The sequence below is a fragment of the Eutrigla gurnardus genome (assembly GCF_963514095.1).
Source record: "Eutrigla gurnardus genome assembly, chromosome: 15".
In the NCBI taxonomy this organism is placed as follows: domain Eukaryota; kingdom Metazoa; phylum Chordata; class Actinopteri; order Perciformes; family Triglidae; genus Eutrigla; species Eutrigla gurnardus.
In genome coordinates, this window is record NC_139938.1 from 13,601,589 (window position 1) to 13,623,301 (window position 21,713).

The following is a 21,713-nucleotide window of genomic DNA, read 5'->3' on the forward strand; positions in this document are numbered from 1 at the left end:
CTGCAGGATTTATACCCACTTCAGTTTGTTTTTTTTTCTCTTGAAATGAAAACAATATGTAAAAAAAGCCAGCTCCAATATAAAAATACTTACAGATTTCATCTCCACCTGTCTGCGTCTACCAGTGTGCTGCGTCGCAGTGAGGAACTGTCTGGAGTGCAGGCAGAGACAGAGAGATCGAAGCTGCAAGTCCTCCTTAACCAGCAGCAAGTCACAGGACAGCCTCCACAGTGCCTCCACCGCCAGCAAGGTATCACACACACACACACACACACACACACTTTAAATGTGACACCCGAAGCATGCACGTTTACGTATGGCCGAGAACATTTGACATCCTGTCTTCCATAATAAAGCAGGATCCAGACAGACTCCTGCAGGATGTAGACATCAATCGTCTTCGAGCTGTGGTTTTCAGAGATGTGGTAAGAATGTTGTGTGTATATTTTAAGTCAGTATGTGTGTGCATACAAGTGCAAAGTAAAAAAAGTGGTGTTTTTACTGAATAGAATACGTGTGTGTGTTATTTTGCTGAAGGATGACAGCAAGCAGGCTCAGTTTCTGGCCCTGGCAGTCGTCTACTTCATCTCAGTTCTCATGGTATCTAAGTACCGGGACATTTTGGAACCGCAGCGAGAGATCGGCAGGTCCACCAGCCTATCAGGGAGGAGCATCCGCCACGAGATCAACTCCCCGACCAGCACAGGTGATTCTCTTTTTGTCTTTTTCTGCAACACGCTCAGCATTAGAGAGTACACTTGGATGTGCTGGTGGTGACTCATAACTGTAGTGTTTGTAATGGGAACACACACAACAAAAGAATATCAGACAATGCATAATGAAAGGAAGGAGGAGGAAGAAAGATGGGTATTACTTAACAGTGAAAAGAGCTGACAAGCAGGAGAAAATGGCTGAGAATGAATAAAAATGAACAATGTGTTGTGGAATTTTTTGGCAATGGATTTCACGAAAAGATTTCTGTGTGTTTGTTCTTTCAGAGCACCCGTCCACAGGCTTCTCTGACAAACAGACCCCCACCCCCGTGGACGACTCTCCTCGGGCTGGCCTCCCCCACACAGACTCGGGCATCGGAGAGGAGGGCCACGTGGCCGGATCCCTGAACGGCTCGGAGATGGGTCTGGGACTGGGCCTGGGGCTGGTGGGGAGAGAGACGGACAGAGACAGAGACATGGTGGGAGGCGGTGGGGGAGGAAGCACGGATCTATTGTGTAGCCTGTCTGATGTGAGGAGGTCACAGGAGAGCCTTCTGGATTCTCCTCACAACCCCAACTCCAGCCAAGCCCCGCCTTCATCCATCTCCAGCATCAGCCAGACAAACAAAGGCATCAATGTCAAGGTCGGTCTACGTGACCCACCATTCTCCTAGCTGCTTGTTTCCACACATTTTAATCTAAATTTGCTCATATATATGATAAATCTGGTCCCGTGTGGTCAGGAATACATTTGCATTAGTCTGTGCTGCTCCCATGCATCATTGAGCAAATCACATCTGTATTTTAATCTGAGGCGGATTGTAATGCAAGGTCATACATGTATATACATATATATAATACAAAATTGCTATGGATATAAAGGAATTCTGTATTTACATTGCATTTATAGTAACAATTTAGATGGGTTTTTTTTGTTAAGGTACCTGGAAAATGTATTTATTTGTATTTTATTAGATAGGGATCTGTATAATATTACACGATGTAAACATATTAGCCTGTACTCCTCACAGCTTGTGTCCTGTAGTCACAAGATGGCTTGTTCTCTTTGGAATGCAGGAGATCCTGAAGAGCTTGGTGGCAGCTCCGGTCGACGGAGGGGATCTGGGCCAGGAGTCCGGACCGACGCCGTATCACCCAGACCCGGCCCTGAAGACACACCCCATGCTGCCCATGCAGTTCCACTCTTTCGACAGGTCAGCCCCAGTTACTGTTTGACCTCCAAGAGGCAGGAAAAACAGACAGATATCAGAGTCAGTAACCGACACATCCATCAATGAAACCGATATTTTCCGAGCCAATACTGATCTTTTGGCGATGAGTTTTTAGTGCACCGCTATTTGTCAAATTGCTGCGCATCAGTTTTGGGGGAAAGCAATGGACGCAGAAATCAATCATTTTGATTAGTATTTAGAAAATGACTCTCCCCTTTTAGATGGTAACATCTACAAGCTCACATAGTGGGCTTTACTTGCCAGCGGTCACATTGATTTCTTTAGCGAAACTCCGATAATGCACAGATAAGAAAAAATAGAAACGATAATTCTGCACTACAACGGCTTGTTAGTGGTTTCTCACGTTTGCTGTGCGCTACGTCGAGAGAACAGACAGGGTTGGTTTGAGAATTCAATTCAATCATCATTTCTTCCCATTCTGAATTGATTCGAGACGCTAAAATCTTCTAGTGATAGAGAGATTGTTGCTGAATCATAAAGTCATCGGACACGACGGCACATAAACAAAGTCTGAACGGAGTTACAAATGTTCCCCCTCTTGCCCAAACTGTTAACATATAGACTCTCCGCTGAGTGATGACCCGCTTATATCTCCTTGATCCTTCTCTGTGGCAGACCATGAGAGCTAATCTATTGATTGAAGACAGTGTGCATAATGGATCACGAATGGCTCCATATCCATCTCCGAAATGTCCAGCCCGTAAATCTGCCTGACCCTTGCAGACAGGCCTGATACATCGGAGATATTACAACTACTAGCAAACAGCATTTTATTCATAGTGTTTTTAAATCAAATATATGTTTCTAGCAGTGGCGTATTATAGTATGATTCTGAAAATTTGCATAAAGCAGCAGCATTCAAAAAGCATCCTATCATTTTGGTGATAACTATACATTTGTTTCACATTGAAGATGCGTCCAGAGTCCAGTGTGTGTGTGTGTGTGTGTGTGTGTGTGTGTGCAGCTTTCTCTGATGCCTTTGAATCTCACCTCCGACAGGAGTGTCGTGGTTCCAGTCAAAAAGCCGCCACCCGGCAGCCTGTCAGTCAACACGGTGGGCACGCCCACCACCAGCGGATCAGCCGCCGCCGGCAGCACGCCCAACATTTTCGCAGCTGCCACGGCAACACCCAAGAGCATGATCAACACCACAGGTGAGAGATAACACACCGATACGGTGCGCTTCCACTATAAACCCATGTGTTATTCGCACCGCGTCTCCATCTGTATCTTCTGGATATTTCTTGCCTATATATACCCTTTTGCAGCGCCCCTCTTTACTGTGCTTTTAAGGAGAGGCAGCAGCGAGGCTCCTGCAGTATGACGAAGGTGTTTGTGCGAAAGGCCTCCAGCTATTCAAAGGTTGCTCCGCGAAGCAGGGTTTTTCTTTTTCTCTTGTTATAAAAACTCTTAGAAGCTTTACTCTGCTGTCCTTTGACAGCCACGACAAACCAGAATAGAAACAAACTTTTACCTGCAGATGCTTTCATGGTTGGTTTCAGCCTATTTTCAAAGGCAGGACCCGAATCCATGAAGTTACAGAGCAAACGGCATGTGTTAATATCTCGGCCAGTAACAGGAAGGGTCATTGGGTGACGTCTCCTATGCTTGACCATCTACCTTTCATGCATTTGCTTCTCCATGTAGGAAAATAAATAAAGCCTTTAATAGATTATTCTTCCACCCGAATATGGTATTAAATAAGAATTGATCACACCGGCTGACATGCAGATCAGTCCCGTTTCCACACAGCATCATACTCAGCACATTCATTGTATCATACATGCATAATGGACAAGGAAGGGTATTGTTCCCCGGGATGGATTCCGGATATTGATTGCAAAGCTATTTTCACAAACGGGGCCATTACCAGAAGACAAGAAGAAATACTCTAATTGAATTTGTCGTAACTGACCAGGATGTCGTACATTTCCTTTATTGTTATCCCGCACAATAATCTTGGTCACGCTTGACGCATTTTTAACAATGCTTCTTCTTCATCGCTCTCCCTCCTCTAGGCGCCACAGACTCGGCCTCCTCTTCCTCCTCCTCTTCTTCATCCTTTGTCAACGGTGCGACCAGTAAGAATCTGCCGGCGGTGCAAACCGTGGCACCCATGCCAGAAGACTCGATGGAGAATATGAGGTCAGAGCTCTCAACGGGACGAAGCTCTTTATCGCTTCAACCAGTCACTATCCTCCCGATTTTTCTTTTTTTTTTCCTCCCTTTGGCTTTTTTGTTTTTATGTTTATTTGTCTATTTTATTGGGTGCCTGTCGTCCCCTCCCCCACTTCATTCCTGTCCCTCTTTCACCTTTCTTTCATCATTCCCAAAGAATTCTCACTAGCAGCTCATTACTGATATCATACAGGCGGGTTAGATTGGGACAACTGGGGTGCAGCCACATGTGACAACACCTGATATTAGTCACCATCACTTTTAATGAATGTAGATGCAAAAAAAAAAAAAAAAGTGCTGACATGTAGAAAAATGTACCACTTTTTAAACAAAACACAAAAATTGCTAATTTCCTAGTTGTACTTAGTGACAATTGACTAGAGATTAAACAGCTGTTGCACATTGTAATTGCCCTTTAAAGCTTCTATCAACTAATATAATTGTCTTCGGAAAGCTAGTAAAAAACTACTTTGGTAACTCTCACACACACATTTTCTGCTCACGTGCACACGCACCACCCACGCATTTCACTCGGTCGACACGGTGGTGCTCTTCATCCCCGACATGGCACTGTGTTTTAATGTCACAATAACAATATACCGTAGAGAGAATCCATAAAAACATGTAAATGAGATTGTCATGAACAGAAATCTGTGTTTGAGCTGTGTTTACTTTTGATAGGCATCTGACGCTCGCTAACCAAATATAAGGTGATCTGCCATATGTTCGTCTTTAGGAAACAGCCACGACATATCATTCCTTTTGGACTTAGCTTGTACTCTAACATTTCTGCCATTGTACTCTTTTCCTCAGACATGTTAGCCAGCGTGTGATGATAATGTGCCGTTACATGTGCTTCTAAAGGGTGCACACGCATGTGAGAGGGGAGATGCGTGCGTGCGTGTGCATGTGCTCTTTAATCAGTGTGCACGTCTGTACGTGTGTGTGTGTTTGTGTTGCAGTGCCTATTGTGAGGTGGCGCAGTGTGCGCTTCGCAGCGGTCAGACGCCCCCTGAGCTCAAGTCTTTTAGCTCTCTGGCAGGCTTCCAGGCAGCTCCCCGAGATGCAGGACAGTGTTTTAGGCAAGGAGATACTCGTCCTCTCCCCTACCCCTCCCCCCTCTCCCCCCTCTGCCCCACCTCCACCACACACACACACACTCTGCTACACCCAAATCCACTACTAAATGTTTCCCGGAACGGCCGTGGGAGGAAGGACAGACATCTCTGCTAACAGCTTCGGCCGTTAACGTCACTCATATTTTTTTTGTTGTATTATCGCAGTCAACTCACACTCAAGATCAGAGTCAAACTGTCTCAACGCCCTGTTTTAACCTTCACGGCAACAAAAATGAAGACTTTGTGAAAACTAGAGGTCTGTTTCACAAGTCACATGCTTAATGCGGCTCCATATTTTAGTCTGCTTTGCTTTTTTGCCTTCTTTTCTCATTTGTTCCACATAGAATAGAGACGTGTTTGACACACATGTGCACACACACAAAGGCGCTAACGTTAAGATGTGTAGCGAGTCAAGATACATGCAATATGTGCACTTCCAGCTCCACCCATCACACAAGTTGACTAACTATTAGCTTTAAAACTCTAGACTAACCCAGTCATAGTGCTTCCATACCAAACCATCATTACATATGCTTTAAATCTGTACATGTCGTGTGTCCTCTGTGTCCATTTCAGACATTGTACCATTTATTTCTCTTGAACATGAACGTCTCTCAGCTTGCCTTTTCTCCCGTGTAATGAGTCCTATCCTCCCCTCCCCGTTTTCTCACCTCTCTCTCTCTACTCATTTCTTTCTTGCACGTTTTCCTCGCTCCCTTTCCTCCCCTACTGTAAACCTCCCGACTTCTAACGCCATCTGTGTGTCGGCCATTTTGATTTTCACTCCCGTTCTCTTCATCATTTCTCCCCCCTCCCGTCTGACTTCTTCTTCCCACAGTATCACCACCAAGCTGGAGCGCGCCCTGGAGAAGGTGGCGCCCCTGCTGAGGGAGATTTTCGTGGACTTTGCTCCCTTCCTGTCCAGGACGCTGCTGGGTAGCCATGGGCAGGAACTGCTCATAGAAGGTACAGGTGCTGTACACGGCTTCCTTTTTCTCTAACTGGCGTCTCTCTGTGGAGTCTCCCCCATTCACTGTCCTTCACCGCGGGCCTTGTGTGCGAGAACGTGAGTGGACGGGGCGGCTGTGTCGCAACCTGATTGGTTGAGAGCGAGTGAATGAGCGGTGTGAGTGTCTTTGGGCTGGCTGCTTCACTCATTCGTCAAGCAGGTATGGAGTCAGTATTTCACACTTCTCACCAAAAAAAAATTCTGTTTAGTTATTAGCAGCAATACTACAGGTATTACAGATTGTACTAAATGTGCATTCCCTCCGCCCACCTGCTTCCTGGTGTCCTGTTCGTGATCCACCGTCTCAATGTTGATCTCTCTTGCCTCTCCTCCCCCCTCCTCTCTCCTTTTCTCTCTACTGTTTGTTCCTGTCTTCTCCGTGGCATGCTTTTTATACACCTGATTGCAATGACTTTATACAATAGCAGTGTCTTCTTTGCTGATGTGTTTGTGGGAGAAAGAGAGGCTCCTGACTCTATGTCTCTGTGCTGCAGGTCTGGTATGCATGAAGTCTAGCACGTCTGTGGTGGAGCTCGTCATGCTGCTCTGTTCTCAGGTTGGTAACCTCTTCACCTTTTCCTCTCTGTCACACTGTTTACCCTCCTCCTCACACATGTGATCCGCTTTGCCCAAAGCCCTGAAAAAGTCTCTAACCCCCCCGTTCTGAAAGCGTGTTTTGTTCTCGTTTAAACCCATAATAATCACTGAGTCGGTCGCACACAGGAAGCTGAGTTATTGATCCGCCACGCGGGTTTGGACTATGTAATGAGCTCATCACAGATGTGATATGATATCGACTTATATGCATCATCACACGGTCATTTTCACCCGTCAGTATGAAGGCCACAAGAAAATAGCCTTCCATGTTAATCAGCCTTTCTGACTGGATTTTACCTTTAAGAACACAATTAAATCACACAGCATCGCAGCTTCGTTAATCATATTGGGGTCATTTAACTTAAAGTGAATGTACATATTTTCCTGAATAACACTCAAAGACAGAGTGACAACAGAGAGGCACTTACCACTCGAGTGTTCCCCTGAAGGCGTAGGTAACCAGTGCTCTTTTTCCTTTCACATTAGGAAGTTGCTCTCCCAATATGTTTTCTGTTTCGCTGGCTGCCTCCAAAAGCTCCTTTCCTTAGAGGAACCCTTCAGTTCTTTCCTCTGGTCTCCACTGTTTCTCCTCTCCTCTCTTACCGCTCCATCACCTACACCTTCCATCAGACGTCTCTGCTTTTCTGGTCCATTTTAACTCAGCGTTTCGGCGTGCGTGTCCGCCCGCTTTCATCTTCAACCACTCTCCCCACTGCCCTGTCCTCTCACCACTCCCTCTCCTTTCTCCTCCTCCCCCCCCCTCCACTCTCCTGCCTGGCTGCTCGTCAGCATGTATAGTATTACCCCCGGCTCCGGCCTTGTCTGCCATTAGATGCCCAGGAGAGCGAACCCTAGCCCAGATATCGATCCTCCGGATGGTGGGGTGTAACAGGAGATGGTCCCACGTGTCCGTCACAGCCTTGAGAGCCCGGTGGAGATAATGGAGCTCTGATAGTTTGAGGCTTTCAGCAACACTCTCGTCCTGCTCAGAAGTCTCCACTCTAATATGCACAGACACATAAAACACTTGCATGCATTAGACAACTCTTCCTAATGCACCCGTCTCTGCTAAAAGAACCTCTGCTACCGAACCTTTTACACTAGTGATGGTAGATGATGAGACTGTGTATTTCCTCTTGAATAAACTTCTTACGCGTTGATAAAACCATAGACAATGGTATTAAACCATGTATATATACACAATATACATTAGGGCCATTGTGGACCATGTTGCAAATTAAAGAAACAGAACTGCTTTATGGTAATATTGAATATATATGATTTTCGGCAGTAAGTACCTTGATTTCTTAGGTATTTAACTCACAACATATCATATGCAGTGATAGTTTTAATCCATAGCAAGCACTTCTGCCCTCAACCATGATAACTCTGTATCCTCTACCCTTAGGAGTGGCAAAACTCCATTCAGAAGAACGCTGGACTGGCCTTCATTGAGCTCATCAACGAGGGGAGGTAATCCATCACGCGGACTCATTACCAGCCTGTTCAGTTCCCTGTGATGATTCACACATTACCAGCACTGTTATCAGCGCTTAACAGCTATAGGCAATGGGTATGACAGAGTCGTAATGAGAACCCTGCCAAGATAAGTGCACAGTGGCATGTGTGTTCAGTAGGAAGTTGAATCACGACAGTACGATTAAATGTACATTTATTCTGAGCTGGTCTTGTTTCAAAGCCTGATTCACTCCATACTGTACTGGACATAAAGAAAAGGATGCTGTTTTTTAAACATACTGTTTACCCATACAGACGTAAGCTTCAGCAGCAGATGGAGAAGTCTTACAGACGTTATTAAGCAACATTTCTCGTTGATTTATTAGTAAATGCAGTTGTTCCTAATGCCTGTTATGTTTCTTCACTCCTCTACCAGACTTCTGTGCCACGCCATGAAGGATCATATTGTGCGAGTTGCCAATGAAGCAGAGTTCATCCTGAACAGACAGAGGGCAGAGGATGTACACAAACATGCTGAATTTGAGGTACAAATATAACATCACATACCTGCATTTCTCATTGTTTCTGTTCCCATGTTTAAGTCCTGACCTCCCCCTCTCCCGCAGTCTAACTGTGCCCAGTACGCTGCCGACCGGAGAGAGGAGGAGAAAATGTGCGATCACCTCATCAGCGCCGCCAAGCACAGAGATCACGTGACCGCCAACCAGCTGAAACAGAAGATCCTCAACATCCTGACCAATAAGCACGGGGCGTGGGGTACAATGTCACAGAGGTGAGACACGAGGAGCCGTGTGTCAAACTCTACTGATTTATTTTTAGATCGTTGGTCCACAGGAGGGCTGCACGGTGATGTAGTGGGTAGCACTCGCCTCACAGCGAGAGGGTCCCGGGTTCGATTCCCGGTGTGGAGTTTGCATGTTCTCCCTGTGTAAGTGTAGGTTCTCTCCGGGTTCTCTTGCTTCCTCCCACAGTCCAAAGACATGCAGGATCTGTCTGTCTCTACATGTCTCCCTGTGATAGACTGGTTACCTGTCTGTCTCTACATGTCAGCCCTGTGATAGACTGGTTACCTGTCTGTCTCTACATGTCAGCCCTGTGATAGACTGGTTACCTGTCTGTCTCTACATGTCGGCCCTGTGATAGACTGGTTACCTGTCTGTCTCTACATGTCAGCCCTGTGATAGACTGGTTACCTGTCTGTCTCTACATGTCAGCCCTGTGATAGACTGGTTACCTGTCTGTCTCTACATGTCAGCCCTGTGATAGACTGGTTACCTGTCTGTCTCTACATGTCAGCCCTGTGATAGACTGGTTACCTGTCTGTCTCTACATGTCAGCCCTGTGATAGACTGGTTACCTGTCTGTCTCTACATGTCGGCCCTGTGATAGACTGGTTACCTGTCTGTCTCTACATGTCGGCCCTGTGATAGACTGGTTACCTGTCTGTCTCTACATGTCGGCCCTGTGATAGACTGGTTACCTGTCTGTCTCTACATGTCGGCCCTGTGATAGACTGGTTACCTGTCTGTCTCTACATGTCGGCCCTGTGATAGACTGGTTACCTGTCTGTCTCTACATGTCGGCCCTGTGATAGACTGGTTACCTGTCTGTCTCTACATGTCAGCCCTGTGATAGACTGGTAACCTGTCTGTCTCTACATGTCAGCCCTGTGATAGACTGGTTACCTGTCTGTCTCTACATGTCAGCCCTGTGATAGACTGGTTACCTGTCTGTCTCTACATGTCAGCCCTGTGATAGACTGGTTACCTGTCTGTCTCTACATGTCAGCCCTGTGATAGACTGGTTACCTGTCTGTCTCTACATGTCAGCCCTGTGATAGACTGGTTACCTGTCTGTCTCTACATGTCAGCCCTGTGATAGACTGGTTACATGTCTGTCTCTACATGTCAGCCCTGTGATAGACTGGTTACCTGTCTGTCTCTACATGTCAGCCCTGTGATAGACTGGTTACCTGTCTGTCTCTACATACTGTGATAGACTGGTTACCTGTCTGTCTCTACATGTCAGCCCTGTGATAGACTGGTTACCTGTCTGTCTCTACATGTCAGCCCTGTGATAGACTGGTTACCTGTCTGTCTCTACATGTCAGCCCTGTGATAGACTTGTTACCTGTCTGTCTCTACATGTCAGCCCTGTGATAGACTGGTTACCTGTCTGTCTCTACATGTCAGCCCTGTTATAGACTGGTTACCTGTCTGTCTCTACATGTCAGCCCTGTGATAGACTGGTTACCTGTCTGTCTCTACATGTGATAGACTGGTTACCTGTCTGTCTCTACATGTCAGCCCTGTGATAGACTGGTTACCTGTCTGTCTCTACATGTCAGCCCTGTGATAGACTGGTTACCTGTCTGTCTCTACATGTCAGCCCTGTGATAGACTTGTTACCTGTCTGTCTCTACATGTCAGCCCTGTGATAGACTGGTTACCTGTCTGTCTCTACATGTCAGCCCTGTTATAGACTGGTTACCTGTCTGTCTCTACATGTCAGCCCTGTGATAGACTGGTTACCTGTCTGTCTCTACATGTGATAGACTGGTTACCTGTCTGTCTCTACATGTCAGCCCTGTGATAGACTGGTTACCTGTCTGTCTCTACATGTCAGCCCTGTGATAGACTGGTTACCTGTCTGTCTCTACATGTCAGCCCTGTGATAGACCGGTTACCTGTCTGTCTCTACATGTCAGCCCTGTGATAGACTGGTTACCTGTCTGTCTCTACATGTCAGCCCTGTGATAGACTGGTTACCTGTCTGTCTCTACATGTGATAGACTGGTTACCTGTCTGTCTCTACATGTCAGCCCTGTGATAGACTGGTTACCTGTCTGTCTCTACATGTCAGCCCTGTGATAGACTGGTTACCTGTCTGTCTCTACATGTGATAGACTGGTTACCTGTCTGTCTCTACATGTCAGCCCTGTGATAGACTGGTTACCTGTCTGTCTCTACATGTCAGCCCAGTGATAGACTGGTTACCTGTCTGTCTCTACATGTCAGCCCTGTGATAGACTGGTTACCTGTCTGTCTCTACATGTCAGCCCTGTGATAGACTGGTTACCTGTCTGTCTCTACATGTCGGCCCTGTGATAGACTGGTTACCTGTCTGTCTCTACATGTCAGCCCTGTGACAGACTGGTTACCTGTCTGTCTCTACATGTCAGCCCTGTGATTGACTGGTTACCTGTCTGTCTCTACATGTCGGCCCTGTGATAGACTGGTTATCTGTCTGTCTCTACATGTCTCCCTGTGATAGACTGGTTACCTGTCTGTCTCTACATGTCAGCCCTGTGATAGACTGGTTACCTGTCTGTCTCTACATACTGTGATAGACTGGTTACCTGTCTGTCTCTACATACTGTGATAGACTGGTTACCTGTCTAGGGTGAACCCTGCCTTCGCCCAATGACAGCTGGGATCGGCTCCCCTGAATACAGGATAAGTGGTAGACGATGGATGGATGGTCCACAGGACGTCCATATCATTATAGTAGATTAGCAATCTAATTTACGCCATAAATTCATAAAGCTAGTAGAGGAGCAGCAGCAGCTTCATGAGACAGTCTCTTCAGATTGAAGATATTATCAGTGCTGAAATATAGACCTTTATAAAAGATGACATGGTCTGTGTAAAACAGGCTTCATGAAGCAATCAGGTCTCCTTAGACATAATTTATCCTACATCACCTTCAGCACACACAGGCGGCCGAATCCTAACACCGTAGCTGCCTGGTAGCTGTGTGAGACCGATCTCCTTATTTAGCACACTCACATACACACATTAAATCAATGATTGCTTGTTATCCAGATCTGCCTCCAGACTTAGGGGAGGGGGAGGGGGGGGGGGGGGGGGGGGGGGGGGTGGGGGGGGGGGGGGGGGGGGGGGGGGGGGGGGGGGGGCGGGGGGACATGTAATTTAATTTTGAGGGCATGTGACATGCAGCATCTGACGTGCATGCTGTTGGTAAACACCTCTTGCACTAAGATAAAAAAAAAAAAAACCATGAAGATTGCATCTGAAGTGCCATCACCGTTTATTTACATTTGCATAATGCTTTCTGAACACTTTAGTCACACTTGCATGTCATCATGTAAGCCGTTATCTTGCGAGGTACAAGTTGACTTCCTGTCAGCTGACCGCACATACAATGGGGCCCATTTAGAAATACTATATGGGCAAGTGTGTGATGGTCTATAGGGTACATACTGTAAGTCAGTGGGTTTTTCTCTCTCTGGAGATGCTTGTCATCTTCACCCCTATGTTCAAATATGTCCCTTCAACACAATAAAGAGACATATTTTGACTGTAGTGAAATGAGTTCTCTATTCTTTGGTGTACTCATCTATGTTCCTCCTCTTTTATATCTTCAGCCAATTACACGACTTCTGGCGTCTAGACTACTGGGAGGACGACCTGAGGAGAAGAAGGAGATTTGTGCGCAATGCTTCTGGATCCACTCACGCCGACGTGGCACTCAAACCTCTGGAGGAATACGGTAAGTCATGTGTCCAAACGTCAACATATTGTGCTCAGTCAATACACGCGATGTAGACACTCACATACAACCTTGGAACAGGTACAGAAGAAGACGAGGAAGGACTTAAGTCAAAGAAAACTTACCGCAGCCAATCAGTGGTCACGCAGAACCCGGAGGCGGAGTTAATGCTGGAGGGGGACGACGATGCCGTCAGCCTGCTGCAGGAAAAAGAGATCGATAACCTCGCTGGTAAGACGCGCTCGCATTAAAGGCACATGCAGTCAGTAAACTACAGTACGACTGAACAGGAAACTGTCTGTGGCTCTTGTTTTTAGTACGTTTCCGTCCACGACTTTTTACCTCCAAAGGCAAGTCATTTGAAGGTTCGGCGGCTGCACTAACCATCCAGCTGATCCATCTGACTCGAGATTAAATCCTGATTCACTAAAAACGAATGAAAATCCAAATAATGAAATAAATCCAGTGGATTCTCTCTGACCTTTGACACAGTAGAAGAAGCAAATAAATAATCAGTCCTAACTAACATGAAATTACACAGTACATGCTGTTTAATGACCTGTTTTGTGTGTCATACTTGAGTAACACGTTTGCCCCCCCCAGGCCCCGTGGTTCTCAGTACTCCGGCTCAGCTGGTAGCTCCAGTGGTGGTGGCTCGAGGCACTCTGTCCATCACCACGACTGAGATCTACTTTGAGGTGGATGAAGAGGATCCTACATTCAAGACAACTGACGCTAAAGTAAGGGCAAGCTGTCTTTCTTTATTATAATAAAAAAAAAGGTCTCTCATTGATTTCTTTATGTAAAAACATATTATTATGTCCATCCTCAACAGGTACTGGCCTACTCCGAGGGCCTCCACGGTAAATGGATGTTCAGTGAGATCCGAGCCGTGTTCTCCAGGCGCTACCTGCTGCAGAACACCGGACTGGAGGTCTTCATGGCCAACAGAAGTAAGTTGATTTCTTATACTTATGTCGCAACTACACAGTATTTGATTTGCTTTTGTGGTACCAGTTCAACATGAGTTGTCACGGTGATCCTGACCATTCTCTCGTCTCCTCTCTCCAGCATCTGTGATGTTTAACTTCCCTGACCAGGCCACAGTCAAAAGGGTGGTCTACAGTCTCCCACGGGTCGGGGTAGGAACGAGTTACGGCCTGCCACAGGCCAGGTAGGTGCAGGGTACATCAGGCCGGTGCAGAGAGGTATTTCATCCTGGTGGGAATGAAAGAAACTTGAACATGTGACCGTGTGTCTGTGCGTCCCAGGCGGATTTCCTTGGCCACCCCTCGTCAGCTCTTCAAGTCGTCCAACATGACACAGCGCTGGCAGAGAAGAGAGATCTCCAACTTTGAGTACCTCATGTTCCTCAACACTATTGCAGGTAAAGTTCATTTTCAATCCCATTTTCTGAGTCTGTTATTGTGGATCTTGGCCTCCTAATAATATATGAGCCGTTATTGGTCAAACACACAGCCCTGCCGAATGCAAGCTTCTTTGTTGAATTAGTGGAGAGAATACTTCCTGTTCCTTCATTTTTCTGATGGGGATATTTTAAAGCTTATTTGCTGTGAAGACTTTGACCTTATTCTGCTGCTCTGATGGTTCCTGTTGTGCTGTGTTGTTCAAAAATAACTGGCTAGAGATTTATCTTTGTGTGCATGAATAAAGAAGCCAATAAGTATAAAAAGACTTCATTGATGAGACCAGATGAAGAGCCTGGAAGCTTTGAATAAAACACACCTTTGTCAGCTCAAGCTCCAGCTTCCAGTTTGCATAACAACAATCACCAATGTGACAATTCATATATACACACAAAAAGCAGCCATGTTTGAGAATTGTAATTGAATGATGTAATTCTTTTCCACAGGGAGGACCTATAATGATCTGAACCAGTACCCCATCTTCCCCTGGGTCTTGACCAACTATGACTCAGAGGAGCTGGATCTCACACTACCTGGCAACTTCAGAGACCTCTCCAAGGTTAGAGCCCTCCAACACACAACACATAAAGCACCTTGTTTCTCCATGTAGCAAATGCTATGAATTAATGGTAATTAATGTTGTAATTTTCACCCACACTATGGATGAAACTCCTGTCTAAATGTTTCAAAGAATAACGTGTGACATCCTCTCTGAAATCAATGTCTGCTTTTTCTGTCATTGTTGACTTAAGCCGATTATTCCCCTCCCCCGGTTTCTTCCAGCCAATCGGCGCGCTGAATCCCAAGCGAGCGGCGTTTTACGCCGAGCGCTACGAGACATGGGACGACGACAGCACGCCCACTCACCACTACACAACCTTGTACTCCACGGCTCATTCAACGCTGATGTGGATGCTCAGAATAGTACGTGACTGCTGCTGCACTTCACACGCTTAAACGGACTTTCACCTTCACATAACCGCTTCAGCACACAGTTTAAATATTTAAATATTTTGAAATGACGTTGTCTATGTGTGCCCGCAGGAGCCCTTCACCACGTTTTTCCTCAACGCTAACGATAACAAGTTCGACCATCCAGAAAGAGCCTTCTCTGGCATCGGCTGCTCGTGGAGGAACTGTCAGAGGGACACGGCTGATGTCAAGGTAACTATTCCTGACGGGAACCATTGAGTTTGAAAACATGATGTTGCTCATTTTGTTAAAATAAACAATGTGTGTCTATTGTTTCCATCAGGAGCTGATCCCGGAGTTCTACTACTTACCGGAGATGTTCGTGAACAGTAATGAGTATGAGCTGGGCGTGCGTGATGATGGCGTTTCCGTGTGTGATGTGGAGCTTCCCGCCTGGGCCAAGAAACCCGAGGACTTCGTCCGCATAAACCGGATGGTGAGAGACAAAGACGCTGTTTTTCTCAAAGGTTTTTTTTTGTAATCTCTGCCTTTAAATCCACTCGAGAGAAACTCCTTGACTCTCTCTCTTCCTTCCTGTGGACCAGGCGTTGGAGAGCGAGTTTGTGTCGTGCCAGCTTCACCAGTGGATCGATCTAATATTTGGCTACAAGCAGCGAGGGCCGGAAGCGGTCCGATCTCTCAACGTGTTCAACTTCTTGTCCTACGAGGGAGCGATCAACCTCGACAATGCAGACGCTCTGCAACGTGAGGTTGGTTTCTATGACGACATTACAGCACAGAAACATGGAGAGTTCTGTCTTCGAGAGCGCGTGGAAGCATCGGGTCCGTGTCATGTGTGTAAAGTGAAGAACGTAAAGGTTAACCCCCTCCCTGTCTCTCTGCCTGTAGGTGATCGAGGCCCAGATTCAGGCGGCAGGTCAGATTCCCTCCCAGCTGTTGATCGAGCCACACCCACCCCGCTCCTCCGCCATGCACCTGGTGAGACTACCTCCGCATCCTTAGCAATTCCTTCTTAAGTTTTAGGTTTCATGCTTACAAAGAAAACCTTGACAAAACACACCAGGTCAGTTGTTTTCACACATTAGACCTCAGCTACAGACAGAAATCAGTTCAGTTCAGTTATTTTTGGAGAGGTTGGAAGATAGTTTTTATAGAAAGTGGGTTTTTTTCCTTCATATTTTGAACAAATGTTATCCCTTTATACCAATTGAGAGATATAATTACATACGAATGTATGTAATGAGGACGTTCTGCTCTGGTTTGAGCTTCTGTGTCCTCCCTGCTACCCTCAGCAGAACAAGGCCTCAGTGTCTCCACATCCAACCCATCCAACCCAAACCTGTCAGTCCTGAACCCTGACCAGCCAGTGCCTCCACCTCCTCCACCTCGGCCTAGAGCCGCCCTCAGTGTGTGAACCTGCTCAGACCCTGTGCTCCCACTAATATGCCGTTTCCCTCCCCCCTCCCTCTGTCCCCATCTGTTCTGTCTCTCCCTCTGCCTCCATCTTCATTTCCTCCTCCTCCTCTCTCCCCCGACCTTCCCTGCCCACTCTGCCCTCCTCTTCCTCTCTGCGCCCCCTTTTCTTTCTCTGTCTGTCTCACCAGTGTTTCCTTCCCCAGAGCCCACTGATGTTTAAGGATCAGATGCAGCAGGATGTCATCATGGTGCTCAAGTTCCCCTCCAACTCCCCGGTCACTCACGTCGCCGCCAACACGCTCCCCCACCTCAGCATACCGGCGGCCGTCACCGTCACGTGTAGCCGGCTGTTTGCGGTCAACCGCTGGCACAACACTGTTGGTGAGTGCATGATGGGGGGAAAAAAGAAAGATCTAAAAGTGGAAATAAAATAAAAAATAAAGCTATTATAAAGAATAGAGCATGACATTACATTATCTCAACATAAATTGGGCTCTGGGAAATTGTAAATGGTTCTTTTCACAATTTTAGTCTAATGTCTAGACATTTTCTAGACTAAATGATGAAAGAATAAATCAAAGATATTCATTTTAATCACATAATATAATCAGTAGCTAGCTATGCAATTAAGACTGACTTATGTAAGCCTGTAGTGGCATGTTAGTTCCTTTCAGTGGTAGTTATCGAGCCAATTTGGGTTGTATTATATTAGTGTTTACTCTTATATTATATCCACACATTGACACAGAAATATTAGTTAATTAAATCCTCAATTAACCTTTAATGACCTCATTAGCACGGCGGGGTGGGATTAATGAGTCGCGGTAATGTAATTACGGAGGGTTGTAAAGGCAGCTCCAGTGACTTTTGTTATCGGGGCTCTTAGTTTTTTAACATAAGCCTACATCAGAGCTTTCACCGGAGAGCGTCGGACCAGGGGATTATATGAGAGGCTGTAATTCATCCTTCACCGTTTTTATGATGTGTGTATGCCCGGCTGTCTGTAAAGTTTGACCCCGTCTATCCTTCAGGCCTCCGTGGAGCTCCAGGATACTCCCTGGAGCAGGCTCATCATCTACCCATTGAGATGGACCCTCTTATAGGTCAGTGCTCAAACTTCTCCGCAGCAGATTTAATTGGTTTTATGTAATGATAGTATTAAGGCCGCACGTAGTGGGAGCAAAGTCAATTTATGACATGCTACACCGGGGATTTATGTACTCATAAGCTGCAGGACGAACCTGGGCGGTGGAAGATCAGAAAGGTGGGCAGTTCGTAGCTCGTGAACCGCCGCGCGTCGGTGTACTCTCATTAACCTGCCGGCGTCTTTGTGCTCCCGTGTAGCAAACAACTCGGGCGTGAACAAGCGTCAGATCACTGACCTCGTGGACCAGAGCATCCAAATCAACACGCACTGTTTTGTGGTCACCGCCGACAACCGCTACATCCTGGTCTGCGGATTCTGGGACAAGAGCTTCCGTGTTTACTCCACTGAAACTGGTAGGTTTTTATATATTATGTATGTTCACAGTAGAAATGTACTCTTAGCGAGCACTTTGTCCTTATTAATGCTGCAATTTGTGATTCCGTCAGAGGTTTCCAACACTGTTTAACGCACCTGGGCATACAGTTCATTTCTGTGTTCATCAGTGCAGAGGTTTAGTGAGCCATTACCCTGCCTGTTCAACTTATTCACTCTCCTCCTTCCTCGCCACAGGAAAGCTGACCCAGATAGTTTTCGGCCACTGGGATGTCGTGACGTGTCTGGCCCGGTCCGAGTCCTACATCGGAGGAGACTGCTACATCGTGTCAGGCTCCAGAGATGCCACTCTCCTTCTGTGGTACTGGAGCGGACGACACCACATCATCGGCGACAATCCCAACAACAGTGAGTGGCGATGTTCGCCGACTACGAGTTTCAGAAAACGCTACACTCCCAGTGGTTTATGGGGCGTCTAACTTTGTTGTTGTCTTCCAGGCGACTACCCGGCTCCCAGGGCCGTACTGACAGGACATGACCACGAGGTGGTGTGCGTGTCTGTCTGTGCAGAGCTGGGGTTGGTCATCAGTGGAGCTAAAGGTTTGTGCGTCTGAGAAATATCAATTCTGAATTTTTAAGTTTTCCCCATATCCAAAGCTGTAAAATAAAAAATGTCTTTTGTCTCATCCTCAGAGGGCCCTTGCCTGGTCCACACCATCACAGGGGACCTGCTTAGGGCCCTGGAGGGTCCAGAGCTGTGTCAGCGGCCTCGCCTCATCTCCGTGTCCAGTGAGGGCCACTGCATCATCTACTATGAGAGAGGCCGCTTCTGCAACTTCAGCATAAATGGGAAGCTGCTGGCACAAATGGAGGTCAACGATTCCACACGGGTAAGACTGTCTGGCTTACTGTTTATGTTTTGGTGTATATTCATGCATGAATATTGCATTTTCACACACACCAGTGGCACAGCCTTCAGCGGCGATTTGGGATTCAGCATCTTGCCCGAGGGCACTTCGACATGCAAATTGGTGGAGCCGGGGATTGACTTTTACAACCGGTCAAACGTAGTGTTGTCCGACACTCCGGAGCCCTTGAGCCTCTTTTGACCTCTCTTTCCGTCTAACCCTCTCCCTCCAGGCGATCCTGTTGAGCAGCGATGGACAGAACCTGGTGACGGGAGGCGATAACGGAGTTGTGGAAGTGTGGCAGGCATGCGACTTCAAACAGCTGTACATCTATCCGGGCTGTGACGCAGGCATCCGAGCCATGGACCTCTCCCACGACCAGAGGTAAAACACCCAGACGATACAAACATCGTGACCTTTATTTATTTTATTTTTTTAAAGGTTACATTAAAACTCTGTCATTTCAAATGGGAACAGAAGTGAAAGTGTATTATGTGATAAGTGAGGTGTGCAGAGGTGACGTCCCGTGTGCTCTGCCCTCAGGACTCTGATCACTGGCATGGCGTCCGGCAGCATTGTGGCATTCAACATAGACTTCAACCGCTGGCACTACGAACACCAGAACAGGTACTGAGGTGGACAGCGTGAGGAAGAGGAGGACGGAGAGAGGAGAGAAGAAACCATAGGGAGAGGAGGTGATGCAGCCCGCTGTGTATCTGCAACGTGGGGGAAACTAAAGGTACCGAGAGGAAGGAAAAACAAGTACGGGACCTTAGGCTCCGTTCCCTTCTGAAGCTTACTTGATTTGGGGAATGCGGCAGCGCCGGTGGAAATAACTTCCTCTGTTCACACGTGTACCTACACACGCGTGTGTTACCACAGACACATAATACCCCGAAGATACACACCAAAACCTGCTAATAAAATAGGCCGACTGCAGAACGGGGAGAGAGAGCAAGCAGACCTTGTAGAGGTCGATCGTCCCCGTCCCACTCACAGGACCGGTGCAGTTACCGCTCCTGGTACGCTTAATGCTTCACAGACAAAGAACCTACGTTTTTGTTTTTATCTTCTTTATTAATATTGTTCGATACGTTTCATTTGAGGGGAGGGGGGGGTTCAGTCTGGGAATTATTGGGTGGTCTACAAATTAAAGACTCCTTCAATGTGTCTAAACTGATTAGAAATGGTCAGGATTTAACCAGTCCCACCCGCTGCTCCAAAAAAAAAAAAAAAAAAACGGTGCTATTGGCTTGATCTTAAAATTCACCCTTGAAAAAATTGCCTGGGGTTATGATTTTATCTTATTTGATTTAATCCGTTTTTTAATTTTTATTTTACAATGTTAATTTAATTTTTTTTCTTTTCTTTTCTTTTACCCACAGCAGGGTTAAATCTGATTCTTATGTAAATAAGGCTCTGCTCCCTTCAGAGCCGACACCTCTTCTTTCACTACACAAAACTGCGCTTATCACCTTTAATTTATTAATGACTTGCTGTATGTAAAATATTGTGTAATAATTATTATAATGTCGACTGATGATAATAACGGCAGTGTCAAGGATGGTGATTGTTTTTGCCGGAGATGGTAACGATGACGAGATCTTGCCAGTGCCACCAAGAATGACAACCACGACGACTGACATGATTTCCTTTGTATATTTGGTGATTGTTTTGTCAAATATGTACATATAGTCTTGGTTCAGGCTCGGCGGGAGACTTAATCAGCTGAATAAGACGGAAAAGCGCAAAGGAAAACCTTCACTTACCCACATTTGTTGATTATTTAAAAAGAAGAGAATCAAATCAATGTAAGAGTTTGTTTTGTATTTGCACTTTGCACCAATCACATATCATTATTTATTAGCTTGGTTCTTTCTGGTCGGCTGCCATTTTGTTTAGGTCCATATTATTTGTGCATTGATGTTTGTATTTAAAGCGTTGAGCTCATGTGTGATTATTAGGTTTTACAACCTCACCGTTGTAAGCAATATCATGATTCTGTAGCTGATAGAGGTGGGAAGGAGGGCGGACAGGGGGCCGAAAATGTGAGATGTACTGTATGTGTGAAGCCATCTTGATCAAATGCGCACATGCACATACTTTATCGACAGGTTCAACTTACGTATCCAAAAAAAAAGGTTAAATATTTTTGGATCTATGAAACCCTAAAAACTATTGTATTCATGTTTTATTGCAAAGATGTAAAATATGACATGTGTGAGTTGAAAAAAAAAAAATCATAAGAAAAATAAAATATGCAAAGAATTTGATGACTTGACTTTTCATTGGCGGCACATCCGGTTCGACTTGAAGCGGTTTCTGCGCCGCCGAGAGTGAAACATCAAGGACGTCTCATTGTGGCGTTCACCAACCAGGACACGGAAGCATTCTTCCTTCCTCGGAGGATTTCAAGAGACTCTTCAGTTAAACCGCCCAAACACACTCGACTACGGCGCTGAACCTCCTGCTTTAGTGCGTTTTTCATTTTCGATGTCTGTTACTGTCAGTCGTTTCTGCAGCGCTTCTCCGAGAGCACCAATCTTAGTTTAATGAAGTTTCCAGCACTAGTCGGGTCCTGCATGGTCTCTCTCTGCTTAAATCCATTAAACAGCTGACATTCCCTCGAGTAAGGCATGTGACTCAAAGCCACTTCCATTCAGCTTCTTAAAACGCTGTTTCTTCTTCAC

General features: G+C 46.2%; 1 protein-coding gene across 13 annotated transcripts in view; it reads left to right on the top strand.

Moving 5' to 3' along the window:
- Positions 1–21,296, top strand: part of nbeaa (neurobeachin a) — a 79,231-nt gene extending 57,935 nt beyond the window's left edge. For 2 of the 13 annotated variants that reach the window (XM_084029370.1, XM_084029376.1), the window contains 33 exons: positions 126–250; positions 357–425; positions 538–706; positions 999–1,357; positions 1,791–1,927; positions 2,966–3,120; positions 3,985–4,111; positions 5,107–5,226; positions 6,101–6,234; positions 6,766–6,827; positions 8,277–8,341; positions 8,763–8,871; positions 8,953–9,119; positions 12,735–12,859; positions 12,941–13,090; positions 13,463–13,599; positions 13,695–13,812; positions 13,931–14,033; positions 14,131–14,246; positions 14,733–14,845; positions 15,070–15,210; positions 15,331–15,450; positions 15,542–15,694; positions 15,804–15,968; positions 16,108–16,197; positions 16,824–17,016; positions 17,667–17,738; positions 17,980–18,135; positions 18,353–18,523; positions 18,614–18,715; positions 18,809–19,005; positions 19,256–19,407; positions 19,567–21,296. In XM_084029370.1, the coding sequence (XP_083885496.1) occupies positions 126–250; positions 357–425; positions 538–706; positions 999–1,357; positions 1,791–1,927; positions 2,966–3,120; positions 3,985–4,111; positions 5,107–5,226; positions 6,101–6,234; positions 6,766–6,827; positions 8,277–8,341; positions 8,763–8,871; positions 8,953–9,119; positions 12,735–12,859; positions 12,941–13,090; positions 13,463–13,599; positions 13,695–13,812; positions 13,931–14,033; positions 14,131–14,246; positions 14,733–14,845; positions 15,070–15,210; positions 15,331–15,450; positions 15,542–15,694; positions 15,804–15,968; positions 16,108–16,197; positions 16,824–17,016; positions 17,667–17,738; positions 17,980–18,135; positions 18,353–18,523; positions 18,614–18,715; positions 18,809–19,005; positions 19,256–19,407; positions 19,567–19,657 (4,463 nt within the window). In that variant the 3' untranslated portion in view covers positions 19,658–21,296. The remainder of the gene's footprint in view (positions 1–125; positions 251–356; positions 426–537; positions 707–998; positions 1,358–1,790; positions 1,928–2,965; positions 3,121–3,984; positions 4,112–5,106; positions 5,227–6,100; positions 6,235–6,765; positions 6,828–8,276; positions 8,342–8,762; positions 8,872–8,952; positions 9,120–12,734; positions 12,860–12,940; positions 13,091–13,462; positions 13,600–13,694; positions 13,813–13,930; positions 14,034–14,130; positions 14,247–14,732; positions 14,846–15,069; positions 15,211–15,330; positions 15,451–15,541; positions 15,695–15,803; positions 15,969–16,107; positions 16,198–16,823; positions 17,017–17,666; positions 17,739–17,979; positions 18,136–18,352; positions 18,524–18,613; positions 18,716–18,808; positions 19,006–19,255; positions 19,408–19,566) is intronic. The other 11 variants (XM_084029377.1, XM_084029382.1, XM_084029374.1 and 8 more) reach the window with 10 other exon arrangements.
- The last annotated feature ends 417 nt before the right edge of the window (positions 21,297–21,713 follow it).